At 44.0% G+C, this 21,900-nt stretch overlaps 1 protein-coding gene across 4 annotated transcripts in view; it reads left to right on the top strand.

Annotated features, from left to right (window-relative positions):
- The window catches only part of CMSS1 (cms1 ribosomal small subunit homolog), a 358,534-nt gene extending 340,985 nt beyond the window's left edge, over positions 1–17,549 (top strand). For all 4 annotated transcript variants that reach the window (XM_084645434.1, XM_084645435.1, XM_084645433.1 and 1 more), the window contains 6 exons: positions 558–617; positions 4,015–4,117; positions 10,423–10,483; positions 11,658–11,745; positions 13,104–13,192; positions 17,317–17,549. In XM_084645434.1, coding sequence (XP_084501560.1) covers positions 558–617; positions 4,015–4,117; positions 10,423–10,483; positions 11,658–11,745; positions 13,104–13,192; positions 17,317–17,400 — 485 coding nt within the window. In that variant the 3' untranslated portion in view covers positions 17,401–17,549. The remainder of the gene's footprint in view (positions 1–557; positions 618–4,014; positions 4,118–10,422; positions 10,484–11,657; positions 11,746–13,103; positions 13,193–17,316) is intronic.
- Positions 17,550–21,900: the final 4,351 nt, after the last annotated feature.

The raw sequence follows: 21,900 nt of genomic DNA on the forward strand, positions 1-21,900 counted from the left end.
TAATTTACAGAGTTGTACAATGTGAAAGTCCAGAGAGAAAAGTAACCCCATTGATAAGAAGATGACCCACATCTTACTTTTATTCTATACAATCCTGATTGTTTTAGTGACTCCTGAATGTAGGATTTGCCATGTTAGATTGGACCAATGGTCCAAAAAATCATAATGGTTCTGGCTGTGGCTTCTGATAGATGCCACAAAGGCATGTGAAAACCCTCCATTATGTATGTGGTCAGTTGTGTAATGCTATATTTATGGTGGGTGAGGGGAGAAAAACATTCAGATAATTGAGGAGGTCATTAAAATTGTGTTGATAGATTTTACCATGATTCAGTTAACCAGTTCACAAGCTCATTGCGTTTGCGTAGTGGGGACCACAAAACTCTGCCTTTCCAAAGGGCAATCCACATAGTTTTCAAAGAATAAGCATTACTGGTAGATTTAATCCAAGAAAGATTTAATAGATATACCTAGTGTTGTACTGTAAACTTATGAATCTACTAAATTATTCTGTTGCACATCTATCAACAAAAACATTTTGTCTCTTATTGTTTCAGATTCCTGTTTCCTGCCAGCCAATGACCTCACCCACAGTTTTTCTTCATACCTGAAGGAAAGTGAGTAAAATATTGGTCGCAAGGAGTGTGGAGTTTATTTATAAAAAAAAAATTTTTAGAGCAGTATTCAAGAGAAAGTAAAATCCTCATGATATACACAAGATAGTATGCATATCTGCCCACTTAAGAACATAAGAACGGCCATACTGGGTCAAACCAAAGGTCCATCTAGCCTAGTATCCTGTCTTCCAACAGAGACCAATACCAGGTGCCCTGGAGGGAATGAACAGAACAGGTCATCATCAAGTGATTCATCCCCTGTCGCCCATTCCCAGCTTCTGGCGAACAGAGGCTAGGGAAACCATCCCTGCCCATCTTGGCTAATAGTCATTGAGGGACGTATCCTCCGTGAATTTATTTAGTTCTTTTTTTGAACCCTGTTATAGTCTTGTCCTTCACAACATCCTCTGGCAAGGAGTTCCAGAGATTGACTGTGTGTTATGAGAAAAAATACTTCTTTTTGTTTGTTTTAAACCTGCTGCCTATTAATTTCATTGGGTGACCCCTAGTTCTTGTGTAATGAGAAGGAGTAAACAACACTTTCTTATTTACTTTCTCCACACCAGTCATGATTTTATAGACCTCTATCATATCCCCCCTTAGTCGTCTCTTTTCCAAGCTGAAAAGTCCCAGTCTTATTAATCTCTCCTCATACGACAGCCGTTCCATACCCCTAATCATTTCTGTGGCCCTTTTCTAAACCTTTTCCAAGTCCAGTATATCTTTTTTGAGATGGAGCGGCCACATCTGCACGCAGTATTCAAGATGTGGGCGTACCATGGATTTATATAGCGGCAATATGATATTTTCTATCTTATTATCTATCCCTTTCTTAATGATTCCCAACATTCTGTTAACTTTTTTGACTGCTGCTGAACATTTGAGTGAATGTTTTTAGAGAACTATCCATCATATTTTATATATAATTGGGATTATGTTTTCCAATGTGCATTATATTGCATTTATCAACATTGAATTTCATCTGCCATTTTGTTGCCCAGTCACCCGGTTTTGAGAGATCCTTTTGTAGCCTTTCACAGTCTGCATGGGACTTAACTATCTTGAGTAGTTTTGTATCATCTGCAAATTTTGCCACCTCACTGTTTACTCTTTTCCAGATCATTTATGAATATGTTGAATAGGACTGGGCCCAGTACAGACCCCTGGGGGACACCACTACTTACCTCTCTCCATTCTGAAAACTGACCATTTATTCCTATCCCTTGTTTCCTATATTTTAACCAATTACCAGTGCATGAGAGGACCTTCCCTCTTATCCCATGACCACTTACTTTGCTTAAGAGCCTTTGGTGAGGGACCCTGTCAAAGGCTTTCTAAAAATCTAAATACATTATGTCCACTGAATCCCCCTTGTCCACATGCTTGTTGACCCCCTCAAAGAATTCTAGTAGATTGGTGAGGCATGATTTCCCTTTACAAAAACCATGTTGACTCGTCCCCAACAAATTATATTCATCTATGTGTCTGACAATTTTGTTCTTTACTATAGTTTCAACCAGTTTGTCCGGTACTGAAGTCAGGCTTACCGGCCTGTAATTGCCGGGGTCACCTCTGGAGCCCTTTTTAAAAATTGGTGTCACGTTAGCTATCCTCCAGTCATTTGGTACAGAAGCTGATTTAAATGATAGGTTGCGGACGACAGGTAGTAGCCCTGCAATTTCACTTTTGAGTTCCTTCAGTACTCTTGGGTGAATATCATCTGGTCTTGGTGACTTATTGCTGTTTAATTTATCAGTTTGTTCCAAAACCTCCTCTAATGGCACCTCAATCTGGGACAGTTCCTCAGATTTGTCACCTAAAAAGAATGGCTCAGGTTGGGGAATCTCCCTCACATCCTCAGCCATGAAGACCGATGCAAAGAATTCATTTAGTTTCTCCGCAAGGGCCTTATCGTCCTTGAGTGTTCCTTTAGCACTTCGATCATTCAGTGGCCCCACTGGTTGTTTAGCAGGCTTCCTGCTTCTGATGTACTTAAAAAAAAATTGCTATTACTTTTTGAGTATTTGGCTAGCTGTTCTTCAAATTCTTTTTTGGCCTGCCTAATTATATTTTTATACTTCATTTAGCCAGATTTTATGCTCCTTTCTATTTTCCTCACTAGGATTTAACTTCCACTTTTTAAAGGATTAAAATTAATCTTGCCCTTGAAATATTCATAAATTCAGTTATATTACATCTTTTATGTTTCTGCATATTTGTATTCTGCAAGATTATTATTTTGCATCAAAATATTTTAGTTTTGCTTTTAAATAATATTTGAGAAATATTTCTTAATATTTGACCACACTTGGTTAAATATGTAAGGCTGTGTCTATGCTTACAGTAGTGTGCAGAGTACATACAATGCACGCCCCCTTTGCATGGGTATAAATAATAGAGGTGTAGATGGTGAGCTTTACATGAGTAAAGACATGCCAGAACCTTATGGCATATGCCCTACACGACTGTCTACGTGCCCAAGCAGTGCCTCCCTGTCTACACTGCTGTCTTGAGCAGTGCAGTGTTCTGCTGTTTCCTTGCTGCTGGAGCTTTTCCCCGCCACAAGGAAAGGCTCTGGCAGTGGTGAAAGGCTAGTGGAGAAGGGGCAAGGGAGCAGAGAGAGGCTCTGCCAGCTCCCCGCTGCTGGGGCCTTTCCCTGCTGCAGTGAAAGATTCCTGGCAGTGTGGGAAGGCTCTGGCAATGGGGAGGCAGCAGGAAAATGCACTGGAAACATCATGTAGCTGGAGCCTTTCCCCACTCTCTCCCCCCTGCCAGAGCCTTTCACTGCTTTGTGTAGCTACACATCGCAAAAAGTGTGGACGCAGCTTGCATTTTTCACTGCTTGGTGTAGCTATGTGTACCCTGTACGCTGCCACCAGTGTAGACAAGGCCTAATTATGTTGTCTTAATTTTATTGTACCATTTCTACCTGTCCCTGGCTATTGAAATTAGTAATGAGAATTTTTATTCTCTTATGTCCTGGTTAACTAGATCTGCTTTTACATCCTTGTGGTACAGGTGCAATAAATGTATCCCCTTTAACAATTTTTCTCTCTATTAAAGCACTACTATAAATCAAATTGCATTGCAAATTTAGGGTCAAATGAAGTCAATGGATTTGCGCATATTTAAACAGTCGCTGCATTTTGACCCTTATGTAACCTGTTTTCTAATGTAACCTATTTGGTAATCATATTTCATTGTTTGGTACATGAGACCTTTTGTTTGTTAATTTTTTGGAAATATCTTAATGTTTTACAAACTAAGACTATGAAGTAGTGTGCCATAAGTATAGTCTTTCGGCAGGCAGCTATTCATCATGTACTTGTATAATTTAGCGTGGCAATATGTATTTAAGTCATAGCTTTCTCTGTGTATTTTGTATTTCTTGTTGCAGTCTGTCCCAAATGGGCAAAACTTCGTAAAAACCACAAGGAGAAGAAGTCTGTGCTGATGCTGATTATCTGCAGTTCTGCTCTCCGTTGTTTGGAGCTCATTAAGTATGTTGAAAGCAAATGTTATGTTGAGACTGGCACCTGGTCAGAGGTTTTGCCTGGAACCCTAGACATAAAGGCAAAATCGGGACAATGTCCTTTGCTAGCCAACAAAATTACTGACTCAACTGATGCAATATCCTTCACTCCTCCAAACCGTGGTACTGTGGTATTTGGTTTAGACTAAAGTAGAACTTAATAACTCAGCTGCATAGATCTACTGTTTTTGTTACAAACCAAGACTAAAGCATAGTTGCTCTTAGAAAGACATACAACCTATTACACTTAAGAACAGATTAAGTGGATAAAGATGCACAGCTCAACACTATCATTTTGAGTGCAGTGTCAGGACATTTTGATGACAAAGTTCAATAGAAACACAGTGCTCTGCGACCCCTGTGGAGACCAATGTGTCTGGCCTGGGTTAGTGTTTCTCAGTCTTTTCAGGTTGGCAACCCCTTCTTCACAGCCAGTTTTTTCCATGACTTCCCTCTCCCTTGCATTTACTATAAAAGTAAGAGTAAAGAAAATGTAGCAATAATAATAGATTGTAATAAAATTTTCAGTCCCTCACATCCCCACCCCACTTAGCTTTTGTGACTCTGCATCCCAGGGTCACGATTCACTGGTCTGTGTAATGTCCTGATTTCACCTGCCTGGAATACTAGGCCTGCTCTGGAAGGTGTGATTCTGTCACTCCTTAATGACTGATTTACAGAGAATAAGCTTTATTTTGAATTCTGTCTTCTGTGGTTTTGAGTCTTTAGGCTGCACTATGGTTACATGTACAAACTTTTCTCTGCAACCATGAGAGCTAGAATCTTTTTTTCTTCTTCTTTTTTTCCCCCAATGAAGGATGAAAGTTTCCTAACTTCATTAGTTGGGCCTTAAAAAAAAATACTAACTACTGTGACACTACTACTGTGGTAATAAAATATTGGCTGTTCCATGAAGCCAGGGTCTTCACAAATCCAGTTCCGTTTGCAAGACTGGTACGAGGAACATTTTTTCCCCTCTCATAGCTTAGACACTCTGGATGTACTAGCGGTTTTTCTAGGTGAACCCAGCCCTAATGCCTGTTTCCCTAGCTCATGAAGCCATAGAGTAGAAATCTGGACAGGAGCAAGGAGCTATTTCAGTCCCCACAGAGTTGCTGATGTCTGTGGACTGTGTTGTTGGTAGGCTAAAGGGAGGGAGGCGTGTGACATACACTGTCTGGGGTGTGGGTCATCTGCCCTGTATTCTCTCTGTTAGTTCTAATTTGCATCATATTTATGAGAGCTGGGGGAAATGTTTGCTGGTGACTGGGAGGGAGATGTGTGGAGGTTTCTGCCAGTTTTGAGCAGCGTGACCCAAGACCTGTTCCTGGCAATGTTGCCAACATCAGAGATGCCAAGATCATGAACATATGTATTTGAGAACAGGGCACTATACATTATTGCTTTTTAGCAGGATACATGCTGTTTAATAAATGAATGTTCTTCTTCGAGTGCTTGCTCATGTTGATTCTATTTTAGGTGTGCACGTGCCCACGTGTGTGGCCGTTGGAGATTTTTGCCTTAGTGGTATCCATTGGGTTGGCTGTGGTGTCCCCTGAGTGCTGTGTTCACGCGTCAGCATATTAGGCGCTGCCGGCCCTATGCCCTCTGTTCATTCTTACCGCCCGTGGTGGTTAGTTGGAGTGCCTTTCCCTTACCTGGCAGGGGTTAGCAGTTCTTCTACTTCAGTTTCCGAGCCTTAAGGCCTTGTAAATTGTTTGTATACAGTAGTTAGTAAGTAGTTACTTAGCGATAGCGTCCCAGCAGGGACTTTGCCCAAGGTGGGGCATGCTCTGACTGCAACAGGCCTATGCCTGTGAGTGACCCCCAAAGCAGCTGCCTCAAGTGCTTGGGGGAATAGCCTGGGAAGGACCAAGTGTCACATCTGTAAGAACTTTTGTCCCAGGACTCAGAAAGAGTGAGACATCCATTTGAGAGCTCTTCTCACGGAGGCTGCTCTCCGCCTAGCATCCGAGCCTTCCCAGCCAGACTCTGCCCCAAGCACCTCGGTGTTGGTGTGCAGCACACTCCCAGCACTGGGCTCTGCCTGGCGTTGCTCCCCGTCACCAGTGCCTAAGAAGAGGTTGAAGAAGAGTGACTCCCCAGCACCGAGAAAGAAGGAAAGAGGACCCAGTTTGGACCGCCAGCCACCACTGGGGCCACCTGCCTGACTGGGGGCCCCCTAGTCCCCCAAGGGATCCGCCGCTGACTCCAGGAAGTGGTAGGGGACCCAGACTAGTGGTAGGGCTGACACCTTCCCAGGCCCTCCTGGCACCCAGAGAGCAGAGGCCTCTACCAGCGCCACCAGCACCACGTGTCCTAGGACACGGCAAAGGCTCTCAGCGAGTGCAAGCCAGCTATATAGACCCCTGCAGAGAGCAGGCAAACGATGCCAGTCTCCAGAGACAAGTCAGCACTCTCCGTCTCCACCCTCCAGGTCTCTGTCTTCTGCAGGCCATCCTAGATCGCCAGCATTGTGCTCGCAGTCTCCTCCCTCTCAACGCGGGTTGCCTAGAGGAAGGCACTGGTCACCATATTGGCAGCACCAATAATCCTCCCACCGGCTGTCTCCATGGCGCAGATCCACATCTCCCAGACAGTGGGAGTGGTCTCCGTCACGGTACCAATCTTCCCGGTCCCAGCACCAATCCTTCTACTCGAGGCACCGGTCTCCTGCGGCGACAGTTAGCCACCAGACACTACGGCCTTCTTCTACGGTCCCTCCATGTTCACCGGAAGATGATTCCTCTCGTACAGAAAGAGAATTCAGCCCCTCACTGCGACAGCACTGGTGCGATTGGGCACTTGAGGCTGCGTCGACCTCCGTGATGCCGTTGTGGCAGCAAGGCCAATGGCCCTACTGGAGCGCGTGAGACATGCCTGTGTTGACGATACCTCCATCATTCCATTCCTCGGCCACCTCCTCGGAGCAGCAACCAACGGCACCAGTGGCACAAAGCCACTGGTCATGGAATGATCTGTCCCTCCACATAAATGTCAGGGAGCTCAAAGTGGTTCACCTGGCCTGGCAGGCTTTCCTGTCCAACGTGAAGGGCAAGGTGGTGCATGTCCTGACAGACGATACTGCTGCCATGTACTACATCAACAGGTCGGGCAGAGCCAGGTTGTCGGCCCTTTGCCAAGAAGCTCTCAGCCTTTGGGACTTCTTTGTGCAGCATGTCGTTCATCTGGTAGCCGTGCATCTGCCCAGGCCAGGAACGAGTTAGCAGATCACCTCAGCAGGACTTTCTTGTCTCGCCACAAATGATTGCTCTATCCGGAGGCAGTCAGTGGGATCTTCCGGAGGTTGGGGATTCCCCAGGTGGACCTGTTTGCATCCTGTCAGAATAGGAAATACCACGTGTTCTGCTCATTCTGGAGATTGGACAGGGGCTCCCTGTCAGACACCTTTCTGCTCTCATGGTCAGGGGCTCTGATGTCCACCTTTCCGCTGGTGCCGCTAATTCACAAGGTCCTTATGAAGATCAAACAGGACACGGCAAAGGTGATCCTGGTAGCCTCTGTGTGGCCTCGGCAGCACTGGTTCGGCACGCTGCTGGACCTTTAAGTAGCCGCCCCGCTGCAGCTTCCTCTCTGGCCAGACCTGCTGTCCCAGAACCAGGGCAGTCTTTTGCATCTGAACCTGGTATCGCTGCACTTGAGAGCATGGCTTCCACATGGCTAAATGCGGAGGAACGGGAATGCTCAGCCTGTGTCCAACAGGTCTTGTTGCGTAGCAGAAAACCCTCCACCAGAGCGACCTGCCTGGCCAAGTGGAAGCGGTTCACATGCTGGACTTTGGCCTGGAGTATCCTGGCTGAGCAGGCTTCGCTGCAGGTGATCCTGGACTATCTTCTACACCTCAAGCTCCAAGGGCTGTCCTTGTCATCAGTCGAAGTTCGCTTGGCTGCTATTTCGGCCTTCCACCCTCCGCTCCAGGACAGGTTGGTCTTCGCTCATGACATGACAGTCTGGTTTTTGAAAGGTCTGGAGAGTTTCTACCTGCATGTCATGGCTCCCGTCCCTCACTGGGACCTCAACCTCATGCTGTCGTGGCTCAGGGGTCCTCCCTTCAAGCTTCTAGCTTCCTGCTCCCTGAAAAGTTTCTTTCCTGATCACAATAAAGTCTGCCTGTGTGGTCTCTGAGATCAGGGTGTTTACTTCAGAGCCGCCCTATATGCTGTTTTACAAGGACAAGGTCCAGCTGCAGCCGCACTATGAACACATCTTCATAGCCTCACTGATGTAGTATTTTCTCTGAACTTTTCCCCCTGTTTGCACACAGACACCTGTCAGCACACACACACTCATTCTTCATACACAGAACTTATTTGTTAATAAGGACTTCTCTGAGCCACCAGATGGTGCATCCAGTCACTTTGCTCCTGCTGTGCTGAAGTCTCTGGTCCCTTCTGGGAAGGGAGCCCAAGCTTCGTCTTTCACTCAGATGCTGTGCTAACCTCACTGCTGACTTCAAAAGGCTGGGCTGTGTGCTAGTAGAGTGACATCACAATGCAAAACTGAGATGTTGTCTCTGCCATCTCTTTCCTTTGTCACCAATGTGGACAGGGGTCTTACTCCCTCACTTTGGGATGGAAAGTCCTTCAGTAACTGACTGTGTGCGGAAGTCTCGTTCCACACTCCCTGTTGTTGGGAGAGTGGAGCAGAAAAAGTCTGAGTTTCCCTCTCTCCTCTGTCATATTAGCTGCACAGTTATTCATCTCTTGTTCCTCATGTACTTTTCTTTCTCCTGCTTTCTTTCCCTTTGCAATCGCTGATTCTAGATTTTGTGGGCTCTGTTTTTGTTTTCCATGTTTCGCTGGCATGTAGATCGTGTCCCAGCTTCTATCCCATCCTGCTGTATGTCCCAGTAACCGTTCTGTGTCTGATCCACCCTGTTGTAGGGTCACTTTCCTTTCTCTCTCATTTCTCTACGACCGATGTGGTGTCTGCATGACCCTTCTCCTTAGTTGGTTCCTATCCAGCAGTTGTTAATTTTGTGCTGAGGTGCTGCTACTGCCCCGACGCTCCTAGGGCCTTGTAACTTGTGAAAACCAGAGTGAGGATACAGCAGGAACAAGCTCTGGTGTGTCCACATTCATTCAGTTTGATTCCACAGGGATAGAGTTGATGAGATTTGTATATTGGTTCAGGAGATTTGAAAGGCTTCCTGCCCAAACCTGACTTCCCCAACAGAAGGTATGAAAATCAGAATTTGTTCCTCTTGGCCCAGTCTCTTGATGAGAACTGTCATAGTTTCTGCAACACACATCGCTAGATCAGTGGTTTGCATTCTCCACTCCGTACTTTTGATCCGAGTACCCAGGCTCCTCTGCTCCCAGCTTTCCCAATAGCGGATGTAGATCTTGCTATCCCACAATACACCATGGAGTGAAGAGCAGAGCAGTGCAAGGCTGGGTTTAAGGCATGAAAACTCTGGTTATGTCTCCTCTCCTGGCTCCAGAATTCAAATGATGACTGTTGAATTTCCGCATTGTTTACAAAAAAAAGTTTCTAGACTTCATGGTTGTAAAGGAAGGCTTTAACATGTGACTTGCATGTCACTGGTGCATTGATTTCTTCCTGAGTGCAGGGAAAAGCCTATTTCAACTGGAGCTTTGTAAGCTCCATATTCATTTTCTCCTGCTGAGTTTATTATACAGATCATGAAGTTTTTTATATATAGAACTATGTCCCAAAGCAAAGGCTCAGGACGCAATTTTGGTCTTCTGATGAAAAGAGTTGTGGTCAACAGGGGTGTGGATATCAAGGTTCCTTTGTGTAATAAGGGTTATGACAGCCCAGAAGGGATGATTTTCCTAATAATTGCATAAGTAAATGTAATAACTTAAATTTCCGGTTCAGAATGCTTTCTGATGTGCCTATAATTCAATAGTGAAATCATTCTTTTATTTAAATTTGGCAATTGATTAGTCAGTAGTCTTGAAGGAAGTCAATTGTAAAAGTACATGTTCTTTAAATATTACATAAATACCTATCAAAAAGATGTGCGTTAATTACTCCTAAATTGTGCCTTCTAGTATGTAGGTCTGGTTGTAGATCATTACAATTACCAAATATAGATTTAAATAATAATTTATTGGGATGTTTTCAAAGCACAAATAGGAGTCAATGGGAGTTGGGCACCTAACTCATTTATACATCCCATTCTTAAGCATTAAATTAACTAGTTTTGGTTTCCTCTTGTGCCTGTTATACACTCCTAATCCGAGTTCTAATGTTTGAGTTCATTTTTAATTTATCCTCTACTAGGTCAGTGACGGCATTCAAAGGAGACTGCAAAGTTATTAAATTGTTTGCAAAACACATAAAGGTAAGCAAGTTCAGAGGTAGTTTTGATGAAATGGCTAACCAATCACATACCATTGTCTTTGGTGTGATATTGTAAGGATACTTTTCATGGACATAGCTTCTTTCTTTAGAAAAGGGCCTCCTTTCTGTACCCCAGCAACACAGTTCTGGGCATTCAACCAAGCAATTCCTCTGATTGCTCCTCAACTCTCCTCATGCCCCTGTGGTTTTTGGTGCAGCATGGGCACCTACATTAAGATCAGAACATCCATCAGGAACCTGTGTGGTACACACTCGAACATTCTGTGCCTCAAACCAGTCTCTGATTTTGGGCCTGCTTAAAAACCAAAACCAAAAAGCATGTGCATGTGTTCACATCCACAAAACTCCACCTTCACCCACATTGGTGGGTGCAAATCAGGTAGTGAGATGCTCAGCTACCCAATGCAAATGCCTGTTTGTGTGTACAAATGATAGGGTTGTTTTGCAATCAAGGAAATCAGAGACGGTGGGTGTAAATTTGGCCTTCTATATAAATACCGTCAAACAGGTAAATGTTACACACAGTATGTTTCATCCTTCCCCAGTCTTGGGCAGATTAGTGTGAATCCAGTTTTGCATTAACTTTCCCCAGATTGTGTGCTCTCCATTTAGTTCTAGAGGATTGATTTAATTGTTGGGAGGTCAGTGCTATTCAGACCTCAGAAAACGGATTCAGGGTGAGATTTTGAAAGGCACAATCGAGTGAATTTCAATTATTGACTTTCAAAGGGAATTGGACACCTCACTGCCCTTTGTGGCTTTCCCCCATATGTACCAGTTTTACAATCCGAGAGACGAACACTGTGTCTCTTACTGTCTGAATGTACAGTGCTTTAGCTTCCACACATTAACTGTCCATGTGGACCCCAGTACCACACACTAAAAGTTCCTTAGTGTGCTTATGGAACTCTTAATGCATGGTAGCAGGACCCACGGGGACAGTTACACACAGCAGGCTATAATACCGTAGATTACATCCCAGCTTGCTGGGCACTATTTCTCCAAATGGACTTGACTTTAGATGGTGTTTTAAGAGGAGTTATTGTGCTATTTGGAATTTACCTCCAGTGTGGAATAAAATGTTCTTTAAGAGGGAATCCTAAACACTTGTGGGTTTACTGATGCAACATTTTCTCTTACTGTCCTTGAATTAGATAAAAGAACAGATGCACATGCTGGAGAGTGGTGTCATCCACCTGGGTGTAGGAACACCTGGAAGGATAAAAGCACTAGTAGAACAAGGTAGGAGAAGAGGCTGGAATGGGCTCTGGTAATGGACATGTTGCACATGGCAGAACAAGTGAAACTTCGATACAGAGTTTGAAGGTTCTGGACTTACCTGAGTCAGTGAATTTGGGGATCTGCTCTCACAATTGTCACTCAAATGCAGGTTAAGAATATAAAGTTAAAAATCTGGGAAGCCGAACACAGTGGCTTAGACAAAAGGAGCTATGCTATGCACAATTCTGAGTTCAATTTCAGCTTTTATTGAAACCCCCCGCCCAACAAAATCTAGATTTGCTTGGTCTTTCAGTTTATTATTTCCAGTCTCCTGCCAGGCATGAAGGTCTTGAACAGGAAGTTAGTTTTTCTGTTTAACCCTCCTTCTCCTTCCCAAATCTAAGTTTTTTTTCCTGCCATATATTTTGCTTCCTAAATAGATATTTGCAATAAAAACAAAATGTAACGTAGATATCACAGGATACTAACCATGGTCCCGTCACGGCAGTTCCATCTTTGGGTCAGTTGGCCAAGCTATACCCTGCTCGAGGGTGGGAGCTGGCTCTGGTAGGGGACTCCACTGTTTCTCCCTCCAGGAAGCACAGGAACAGTGAGATGTTTCATTGTTGCTGTGTTTTACAAGAGTGTTAAGATATCACAATTCAACAGCACATCATAGAGCTGATGTTGCTGCATCAGCCCAAAGATATGTCAAGACGAGAGACAATGGGCTAGGAGCAGAAGCTGACCATGTGTTCTTCATGTCTAGAGCTGTTTGACGGTTCAGTGCTGCCATGGGAGGTTACTGAGAAAAAGCTAGCAAGAAAAATTGTGGACATCACCCACTTGCTATGGAAGAGTTAGCAGAGCTGGCAGAAGGGTCATTTCCCAAAGAACCATCTGCCTCCTTGTCTCCTTCCATTGAAATGGAAGATGACCAAAGCCCTTCACAGTGCTGCTGACCTAAAGCTTATTTAGGGCCTGATTGTGCAAGTTTCTGAGTATCCTCAGTTCCCACTGATTGGCTCTTGCTGGCTCAGGTCCTTATAATTTACCAACTTGTCGTCAGCCATGGAAACTCAACTCCTGTGGTTTCATGAAGAGGAAGTCTGGGGAATTCTTTGCAGGCAGGATATTGGCTCTTGACAAGCCTGGCAACAGCAGTTGCTCTGCTTTTGCGTTTATCTTCTTGAAAAGGCATGGGATTATGTGGTAAGGAAGTTTGCAGTGTCATTGCATTAGTTTTCCAACCAGCAAATGTAGTGCTTAATGTTCAGTGCCCTGGGAACAGACTGCAAAGGATGAAAAACTCAAAAATCATTTTGATAAGCACATGTCATTTTACCTTTATTATAGTAAGACTTGCTCTGTCTTTTCAGATGGCCTTAGCTTGAACTCCTTGAAGTATCTGATTTTGGATTGGAACTGGAGAGATCAGAAGTTAAGGAGAATGATTGATATCCCTGAGGTACAGTATGGTCACCTTTTTAAACAATGACGTAACTATATTAACCTTTCTGTCTAAACGTAGTTAACACTTGAATGCTGGGAAGTCAGGATTTTCTGCTGTGAAACTGACTTCTGGTATCAGCACTCAAGGAACACAAAGGAATTAGCATTTTACCTATAATTTTGCACCCTGGGTTCCCCAGCTCCAAACTGAGGCACTTCACTTCTTCATCTCTCATCTCGTGAGCTGCAGCAAACGGTACCAATGGGTTCCAGCGCCCTCTATCAATTTTTCCTGCTCAGATGTCTCTGAGCTAGTAGTTCTGCCCCTCCCAGAGACTCTCAGCAACCCACTCCTGGGAGGAAATTTTTCCTCAGAAATTGAAGAAAAGGAACTAAGATTCCTTTTGAGCAGCTTTTGAGGACACATTGGACTCCAAGATGGAAGGAGCACATTGGCCTGTTGAGTCACACTACAACCTCATCTAGAACAATATGATCCCATAAAGCAGCAAAACTCATTGGCCTGTAATCCACTGGTAGAGCCTTCTCATCCTGACAATTCCATGTGCTTTTCAGTGGCATGTTGCAGCACTCACATTGTTAGGTGTGCAGCATTGTGCTGTGGTATTGTGCTATTTGATATGTAGTAGGCTATGTAGATAACCAGTATTTAGCCCAGAGAGAGAACTGACCACAAGTCTCTCCAATCAGTATGAAAAGGCTACCTCTCTCCTGTGCAGGCATGGGTAATGGTAACCTCTAAGTTGAATGAACTTTATTATCCTTATGTGCCTGAAAAAACAACCAGAGGCCAGAATAGATCAGTTATGTACGTCGTAGTCAAATGGGCTTGAAACTGGTAATGTTGTATCTTACTGACAAGGGTTGCTTATTTCTCGTGATTAGTTAGACTAAGAAATGACCCATTACTGTGGCAATATTCATGGTTGAGAATAATGGTTTAATTTTATGTCCTATGTCATTTCATCTTTATTGCCTGTATAATGCTCGTATCATTAAAACAGTTTATGTAAAATCAATAATTTTTATGTTTAGGGTCAAATTAATCGACGATGTTACTGGTCATATGCTAACGGTAAATAAGTAGATGCACGATAATACATAGGTAGGTGTTGCGGGTATTGCTCTGTTGGGCACGGTAGAGAATGTAGGCTCCAATGTCTGGAGCCTCCAGAGGACAATCCCTTTGACTGGTAGCACAGACCTCTTTCACAAGGAAGAAAATTGTCACACACCCCATCCTGCTCTGTACTTTAACATGTTTTTGAGTGTGTTGTATCACTCACCACCACGTGTGCAAGGTTGTGTTTCTCATGCTCCAGGATGAACTACTGTGTCTGCTAAAATACCTTGAAGAAATCAAGTAGCAAAAAGAGCAGCTTCACTTAATGAAGCAAAGAGGCTCCCCCTTGTGGTAAATCATCAATAGAAATCTCAAGGTGTGAGTTTGATAGGGTACTTGCATTAAAATGGATATGTAAGCAATTCGGACACTGATGAACAGATCACAGAAATGTTAGCAAAGGACACTGGCACAAAGCCCTACTATTACGAAAAGTGCTATGGGCTCATATGGACTACAGATGGACCAGGGTTTCTGTGAGTCAGCCACAGGCAGCAAGCCGCAGCCTCTGGCTGATCTACCTGGATCTGAACCTGTGCTATCGCAAACCTGAGACTGAGGCCTCCTAGCCATTCCTTACAGCTTAACTAAACATTTGTTCTTCAGGGAGCATGCCAAACTTCCTGAATACTATCTCGCCATGGGGAGTAGTCCTACAGCTGGGATGCTGCCTGGGTAACAAAATTGTGACTCTAACTGTATTTAACTAGAAAAAAATAATGTAACATTAAGAATACAAAATTAAAAGCCTAGGAATTGTGCAAGTTAATGGTGAATGTGTAACACCAACTTTGCCCTTTTGTGCATTTTCTGCATTATGGAACAGCCTTCAATCACCTGCTATGTCTCAGATAACACAACATACGGGGTTTTCCCCCAGCAGCCTTGGATACGTATGTGAAGCATCTTGTAGTACAGTACTTTGTACTACTGCATATGCCAGAAAGAGTCCAGGAAAATCATTTATATGAAAGGTATGTAGTAAACTGTACTCAGATAGCATAGTACAGATAAAGTGTCATAACAGGGCTATAGTGAATCCCATCAGGTGCTGGCAAAGGTAAGACTTTACATTTGGAGTGTCTCATTGAGCCAGGTACCTTGTTCTCCTACTTCTGTGTACAATACCAAGAACACTATAAATAGTAATAAATAATAACATGATACTGCCAGATTTTCAGAAATGGCTGCCAGTTTGTGGGCCTGCAAAAATTACATAACTAATTGGTATCCACAGTTAAGTGAAGGTGGGAGTGATGATAGTGTGTAACTGCTAGCAGCTACATTAGCAGACTCAGTCAGATGATGTACTAATTCTTTTGTATCCATAGTTAATCATGGATGCAAAATTGCACCAATACAGTTGAGGACCAGGCAGAGGCCCTTTTACAAGATGGCCCTGGCTTCTTCAATAACTTCTCTCTGCAGAATAACTTTTGGTCCTGTAGAAGTAACAGGATTCATTACTGCATCTTACTGTAAATAGGGTAGTACTGTTTGTTTAAACACATAGAAGCCAAGGAGTGCTGGAAACATGCACATTTTTATATTGGCATATGGAAAAACTCATAGCCCAATTTTTCAGAGGTGTGAAGCGCCCACAGCTCCCTCTAAATGAACACTTACCTCATTTCCAGGGGGGAGTGAAGAAGGCAGCAGAGAAGACGGAGGTTGTGGGCTAAGAACAACACAGAGAGCAGCCGTTCTTGGGGACATTGGTGTGCAGGGTTAATTTTTTACCTGGTGGAGTTCTAATAAACACACAAGTTTAAAAACAAAAACCAAAGCCCTCCCATGCCTTGGTTCTAGACCTCGCCACTTCCGGAGAGGACAGGGACATCCTGATGCTGGCCCTTGCAGTGTCACAGGCACAGTTATGTATTCTTCCACATTTTCCAACTTAACACTGAGCAGACGTGTAACCCTAACATCACATTAGGGAAAGTTGTTGTATGTTCATGTCCTTGTTTGCCTCTATCCTCATCCTAAATAGGAGAGAGAAAAAAGGAGACATTCAGAATAATCAGGCTAGAGGAGCTTAAAAGGCTCTCTCCTGAAGAACTGCTAAACTCTGCCAAATCATAATGAGCCTAGTACAGTCTGGTTTCACAGTCTAAACTGCCTATAGACAAAGTTTTCTACATCAGAAACTTACTACGTAGATATTGCCTGCAATACAAAGTAGTAGCCTAGCTCTCAAAGTTGACAAAAATTTCTAACGTGCAAGCATCAAACTGAGCTTTTCAAACCCTTTTGTAACCCCATTACGTTTGTTCTTTTTGTAAACAATGTAAGGGCTGAGCCTTCAGTAAGTCTGAAAATATCAGCTTGTAAAGTTCAGCTATTCAAGTTACGTGAGCAAAAAAGCTTTTAAAATGTACTTCAAATGGAGAGATGATTATCCCCCACCCCTTTGTATAACTTTAAAAGGGCAGAACAGAAATTTGCCAGGCTTTCTCACACCCTTCATCTCTGGGCTGAGGTGAAGCATGGAAACATTCAGCCCAAAAGGTGAACTTCTCTGTAAGGTAGTCAGAGCTGACAATGGGGTTATAATGAAAGCCCTGATGTAACCATAACTGCAGTATCAGAGGGGTAGCCGTGTTAGTCTGGATCTGTAAAAGCGGCAGAGTCCTGTGACTAACAGACGTATTGGAGCATAAGCTTTCATGGGTGAATACCCACTTCGTCAGATGCATGACTCTTTGCTGCAGAACTGCATTGGAGCTCCTGGCCTTGCCATGGTGTTAGTCGGTATTTCCTCTCAAATACATCTGGTGGTCTTTAAAGTAGATAAGCTAAGAAATATTCAGCTCAATAGGTAGTTTCTAGAGTTTATTATATTTATTTTGTAAAACTTCTGTTTGTGTGTGAGGGTCCCTCCTTTACTCAGCCTCTAATAAAACTCGTGTAGCTAAGCAGAATAAGGGTGTGTGTGCAGAGCACTTCCAGTAATCTTCCTACTTCTTGTCTTGTTTAATTTTTGTTTCCTTCAGATAAGGAAAGAAACAATTGACCTTCTGGAGATGGGAATTATAAAGCTGTGCAGAGAAGATTCTGTGAAGCTGGGACTCTTTTAATGGTGTAACTAACATGGATGCAATTTACAGCTGTAGTAGGCAACTGTTCAATGGCTGACTGGATTCAGTTCTTCCATTTCTGAGATGCTGTGTATTACAATGTTTGTCAGCTTCTGGCCCTCTTATAATAAAGCAAAGGTTTGCATGTAGATTCTGTACCAGGGATGGTTATTGCCTGAACAGTATGATACTGAAATTAGATGTATGCTGCATATAAAACAGTAGGTGTGCATTCTCCACTACCCTTAGGACACTGAGGATGAGTGCGCCTATCCTGAATGATTCCCACAGCCAAACTCTGCTTCTGGCCCCCCCCTTCACTCTTCCAAAAGGACACCTTCAATCCCCATCTAGGAGTGATAGAAGACAGCCCATTCCAGTTCTGGGCACCTCTGGCCCAGAAATTCCCAACCCTCACTGCTGCAACTTCCTAGCATGCAGAAGGCATCTGGCCATTACAGAGACCAGTCCAGAGTTAGTCAAGAAGTTTTAGCTCCTTTAGTACCTTATGTAGCTACCCCCACAGTGTGTTGATGAGTTAGAGCTCTCTTGTCCTCCACAAACCCTGTCACTACATTATATCATAAAGAAGTGTGCTGGAAAATAACAGTGGCTCATGCTAGGGCAGGAAACTTCTTAAGACAGAAAAATTACTATGATACCTACAGCATAAAAATGGTCTAATCTTGCAACTCTCACTCCTGTGGGTGATCCCACCAACTATAGCGTTGCTATTGTCATGAGATAGAAGCTGTAGGACATGAGCATATCTGGGTTGGTGATACACTTGCTTTTTGGGTACACATCCTGGTTCATGTTTTTGCTTAATGAGCCTCACTTTATGGCACATTCACCCACCCCAGCAATCAACATTATTCAGTATCACAAGCGAGAAGTTGTAAACTTCACCCAGTATTTATTCAGGTTATAACATAGGATGATTTGACCACAGTGAGGTTGGAGGGGTCACAAAGTGTCAAAACCAGAGACCCATGCAAGGGCTTAGATCAGAGGTGGGCAGACTACAGCCCGCAGGACCATCCTGCCTGGACCCTGAGCTCCTGGCCTGGGAGGCTAGCCCCTGACCCCTCCCCCGCTGTTTCCCCTCCCATGCAGCCATGCTGCAGCGCAGGCAGTGGGGCTGCAAGCTCCTGCTGCTCTGAGCGGCATGGTAAGGGGGCCATGGCAGCACGCGTGGCGGTGTGGGGGTTGGGTAGGGAGTCTGGGGGGCAGTCAGGGGACAGGGGGCGGTTGCATGGGGCAGAGGTTCTGGGGTGGTCAGGGGGCAGGGAACAGGGGGGGTTGGATAGGGCGTGGGAGTCCTGGGTGGGCCTGTTGCGGGGCAGGGTATAGATAGGTTGGGGCAGTCGGGACAAGGAGCAGCGGGGGTTGGATGGGTCGGGAGTTGTGAGGGGAACAGTCAGGGGGCGGAAATTGGGAGGGGGCAAATAGGGGGTGGGGGCAGGGACCAGGTTGGTTGTGGAGGCACAGCCTTCCCTACACAGCCCTCCGTACAGTTTCGCACCCCGATGTGGCCCTCGGGCCAAAAAGTTTGCTCATCCCTGACTTAGATGTTAGAAAGAGACGATTGTAATGGGGGAGATCTGAAAGACTGCTCTCCACCTGGCAACACAGGCAGGTCAGAGTGGCCCATCTCAGAGACATTTCCCTGTCTATTTAGTGCTCTTTTCAGGGTCTGATTCTGTCAGCAATAGAAAGAGTCTCGGGGAGCATTTCGAGGGTTTATTTTGGGTTTGTTTGCTGATTTTTGAACACACAGGTTTGGCAGTTGGGCATCCCAGCCCTGTCAAACTCTCCAGTGTCACTGCTTTGTGTCCATCCTCCAGAGAGCCTGACAGAGAGAGACAGCACTTCCTGACTAGTAGATTTTACCTTGCTAGCTGTCATAAATATAAAGGGAAGGGTAAACCCCTTTGAAATCCCTCCTGGCCAGGGGAAAGCTCCTCTCACCTGTAAAGGGTTAAGAAGCTAAAGGTAACCTCGCTGGCACCTGACCAAAATGACCAATGAGGAGACAAGATACTTTCAAAAGCTGGGAGGAGGGAGAGAAACAAAGGGTTGGTGTGTCTGTCTGTAGTCGTCTTGGCCGGGGACAGAACAGGAATGGAGTCTTAGAACTTTTAGTAAGTAATCTAGCTAGGTATGTGTTAGATTATGATTTCTTTAAATGGCTGAGAAAAGAATTGTGCTGAATAGAATAACTATTTCTGTCTGTGTATCTTTTTTGTAACTTAAGGTTTTGCCTAGAGGGGTTCTCTATGTTTTTGAATCTAATTACCCTGTAAGATATATACCATCCTGATTTTACAGGGGGGATTTCTTTATTTCTATTTACTTCTATTTTTTATTAAAAGTCTTCTTGTAAAACACTGAATGCTTTTTCATTGTTCTCAGATCCAAGGGTTTGGGTTTGTGGTCACCTATGCAAATTGGTGAGGCTTTTTATCCAACATTTCCCAGGAAAGGGGGGGTGCAAGTGTTGGGAGGATTGTTCATTGTTCTTAAGATCCAAGGGTCTGGGTCTGTAGTCACCTAGGCAAATTGGTGAGGCTTTTTACCAAACCTTGTCCAGGAAGTGGGCTGCAAGGTTTTGGGAAGTATTTTGGGGGGAAGGACGCGTCCAAACAGCTCTTCCCCAGTAACCAGTATTAGTTTGGTGGTGGTAGCGGCCTGTCCAAGGGGTAATATTTTGTACCTTGGGGAAGTTTTGACCTAAGCTGGTAAAGATAAGCTTAGGAGGTTTTTCATGCAGGTCCCCACATCTGCACCCTAGAGTTCAGAGTGGGGGAGGAACCTTGACACTAGCCATCTGTTTCTGCTGTCCAAGATTAAAATTCACTTCTCAAAGGAAGCAATAGAACTACTGCAATTAAACAAGCTCTCCCAGCCCAAAAATGTCATTACAAAGCAGCTAAATTCCAACATTCAGCATGGAAAGGCTTAGCAATTCTCCGAGATCACTTTAAACCTTGCTTTGACTCCAGTATAAAGGGTTGATTTGTCAGTAAGGAATGGAATTCCAAAGGAAAGAGAAGAGTTAGGCCTGGTCTACAGTACAAAGTTTTGTCAGCATAGCGTTGGTCAGGTGTGTGAAAAACCACACCACCTAGCCAACATAGCTATGATGGCAAAAACCCCAGTGTAGGTGCAACTATGCTGACAGAAGAGTGCTTCTGTTGACATAGCTAACTTTGTTTGGGGACTGGCAGAAGAACTCCTTCTGTCAGCATATGCTGTGTCTGCACTAGGGGGCTCTGCTGACATAGCTATGCAGGCCCAGGCTTTCTATTGTAGACAAGGCCCTTAGGAAAGAGAGGAGCCAGCGCTTGGGATTTTGCACCACTTGATTTTACTCCGGTTCCTCACTCTGAGCTGACAAAGGCTGTTCATTCTTCTAGAGGGAGAAAAGTGAAACTCCTACCACTCCCTGTCTCTGGAGAGATTCCTGTGATGCAGGGATTTTTGCCTTTGATGTGTAAGGGTGGTTGAATAGTATTCAGCAAATTTTGCCAGTCTTCATCCTGTAATTGATATGTCAAATACTTTCTTGTTGTGTTCTGCCAGCTGGTCAAGTATTACTTGGTGAGTAACCAAGTATATTCACCAGATGTTCTTTTCTGTTATTGAATAAGTTACATTTTTAAATTGCATTAAATGGAAAATTGATTGTATATTTGTTAAATTGTCAGAGTACATAGACAATATTCAGCTGTCATTCCTGCCGGGGGATGAGGGGAAGCAATTTGGGTGCTCATGGCAGCACAGGTATTTTTCACCCTGGCTTGTATGTATAAGGTGATTTTTTCAGAGGGGAGCAGTAGGAGTAACAAAGGACAAATTAGAGGGATTCTGGAAGGTCTCTGACACAAACCAGACATTATTAGAATAACCTTTGCTATCCTTTTGTGGTCACAGGTACTTAACCATTTTATGACCCTAACTGCCACAGGATTTCTTTAATTGCAACTAAGGCAATGACTATTGCATTTGTAACTGGTAGTAGGACTGGAGGTTGACCTTGGTGAGAAAACATGCATAATTAGATGTTAATATCTTTACTAAAAAGCACATGTGCTCTACCGTGTTCTATTATTCCAGTACAATCCAGCTAATATCAGACCAGGAAAGAATAAATCAGATCCACTTGTTAGTTCTTTTTATTCCAAATGGCTATTTGCAGGAGAATAATACTGTTATACCAATAAAATAAAAACCAGCAGGATCTTATTAAAGGGGAAAAGGCAAAATGCCACATTTATTGTGAATACAGAAAGAATCATAGTAAACAGTTAGTTATAGCTATAACATTCCATTCAATTTCATATTTATTCACACATTCATTCATACACACCACAGAGGTTCTGCAAGGTTGTTATCATAGTTACCAGCCTTAGAGTTGTTCATGCCAAGCCACTGGCCAGGTGGCCTGGACATGAGGAGGGAGCAGAGCCTTGTCAGATGCTCATCTGATGCTCCTGG

Source organism: Lepidochelys olivacea (assembly GCF_965140295.1).
Source record: "Lepidochelys olivacea isolate rLepOli2 genome assembly, chromosome: 1".
Classification (NCBI taxonomy): Eukaryota; Metazoa; Chordata; order Testudines; family Cheloniidae; genus Lepidochelys; species Lepidochelys olivacea.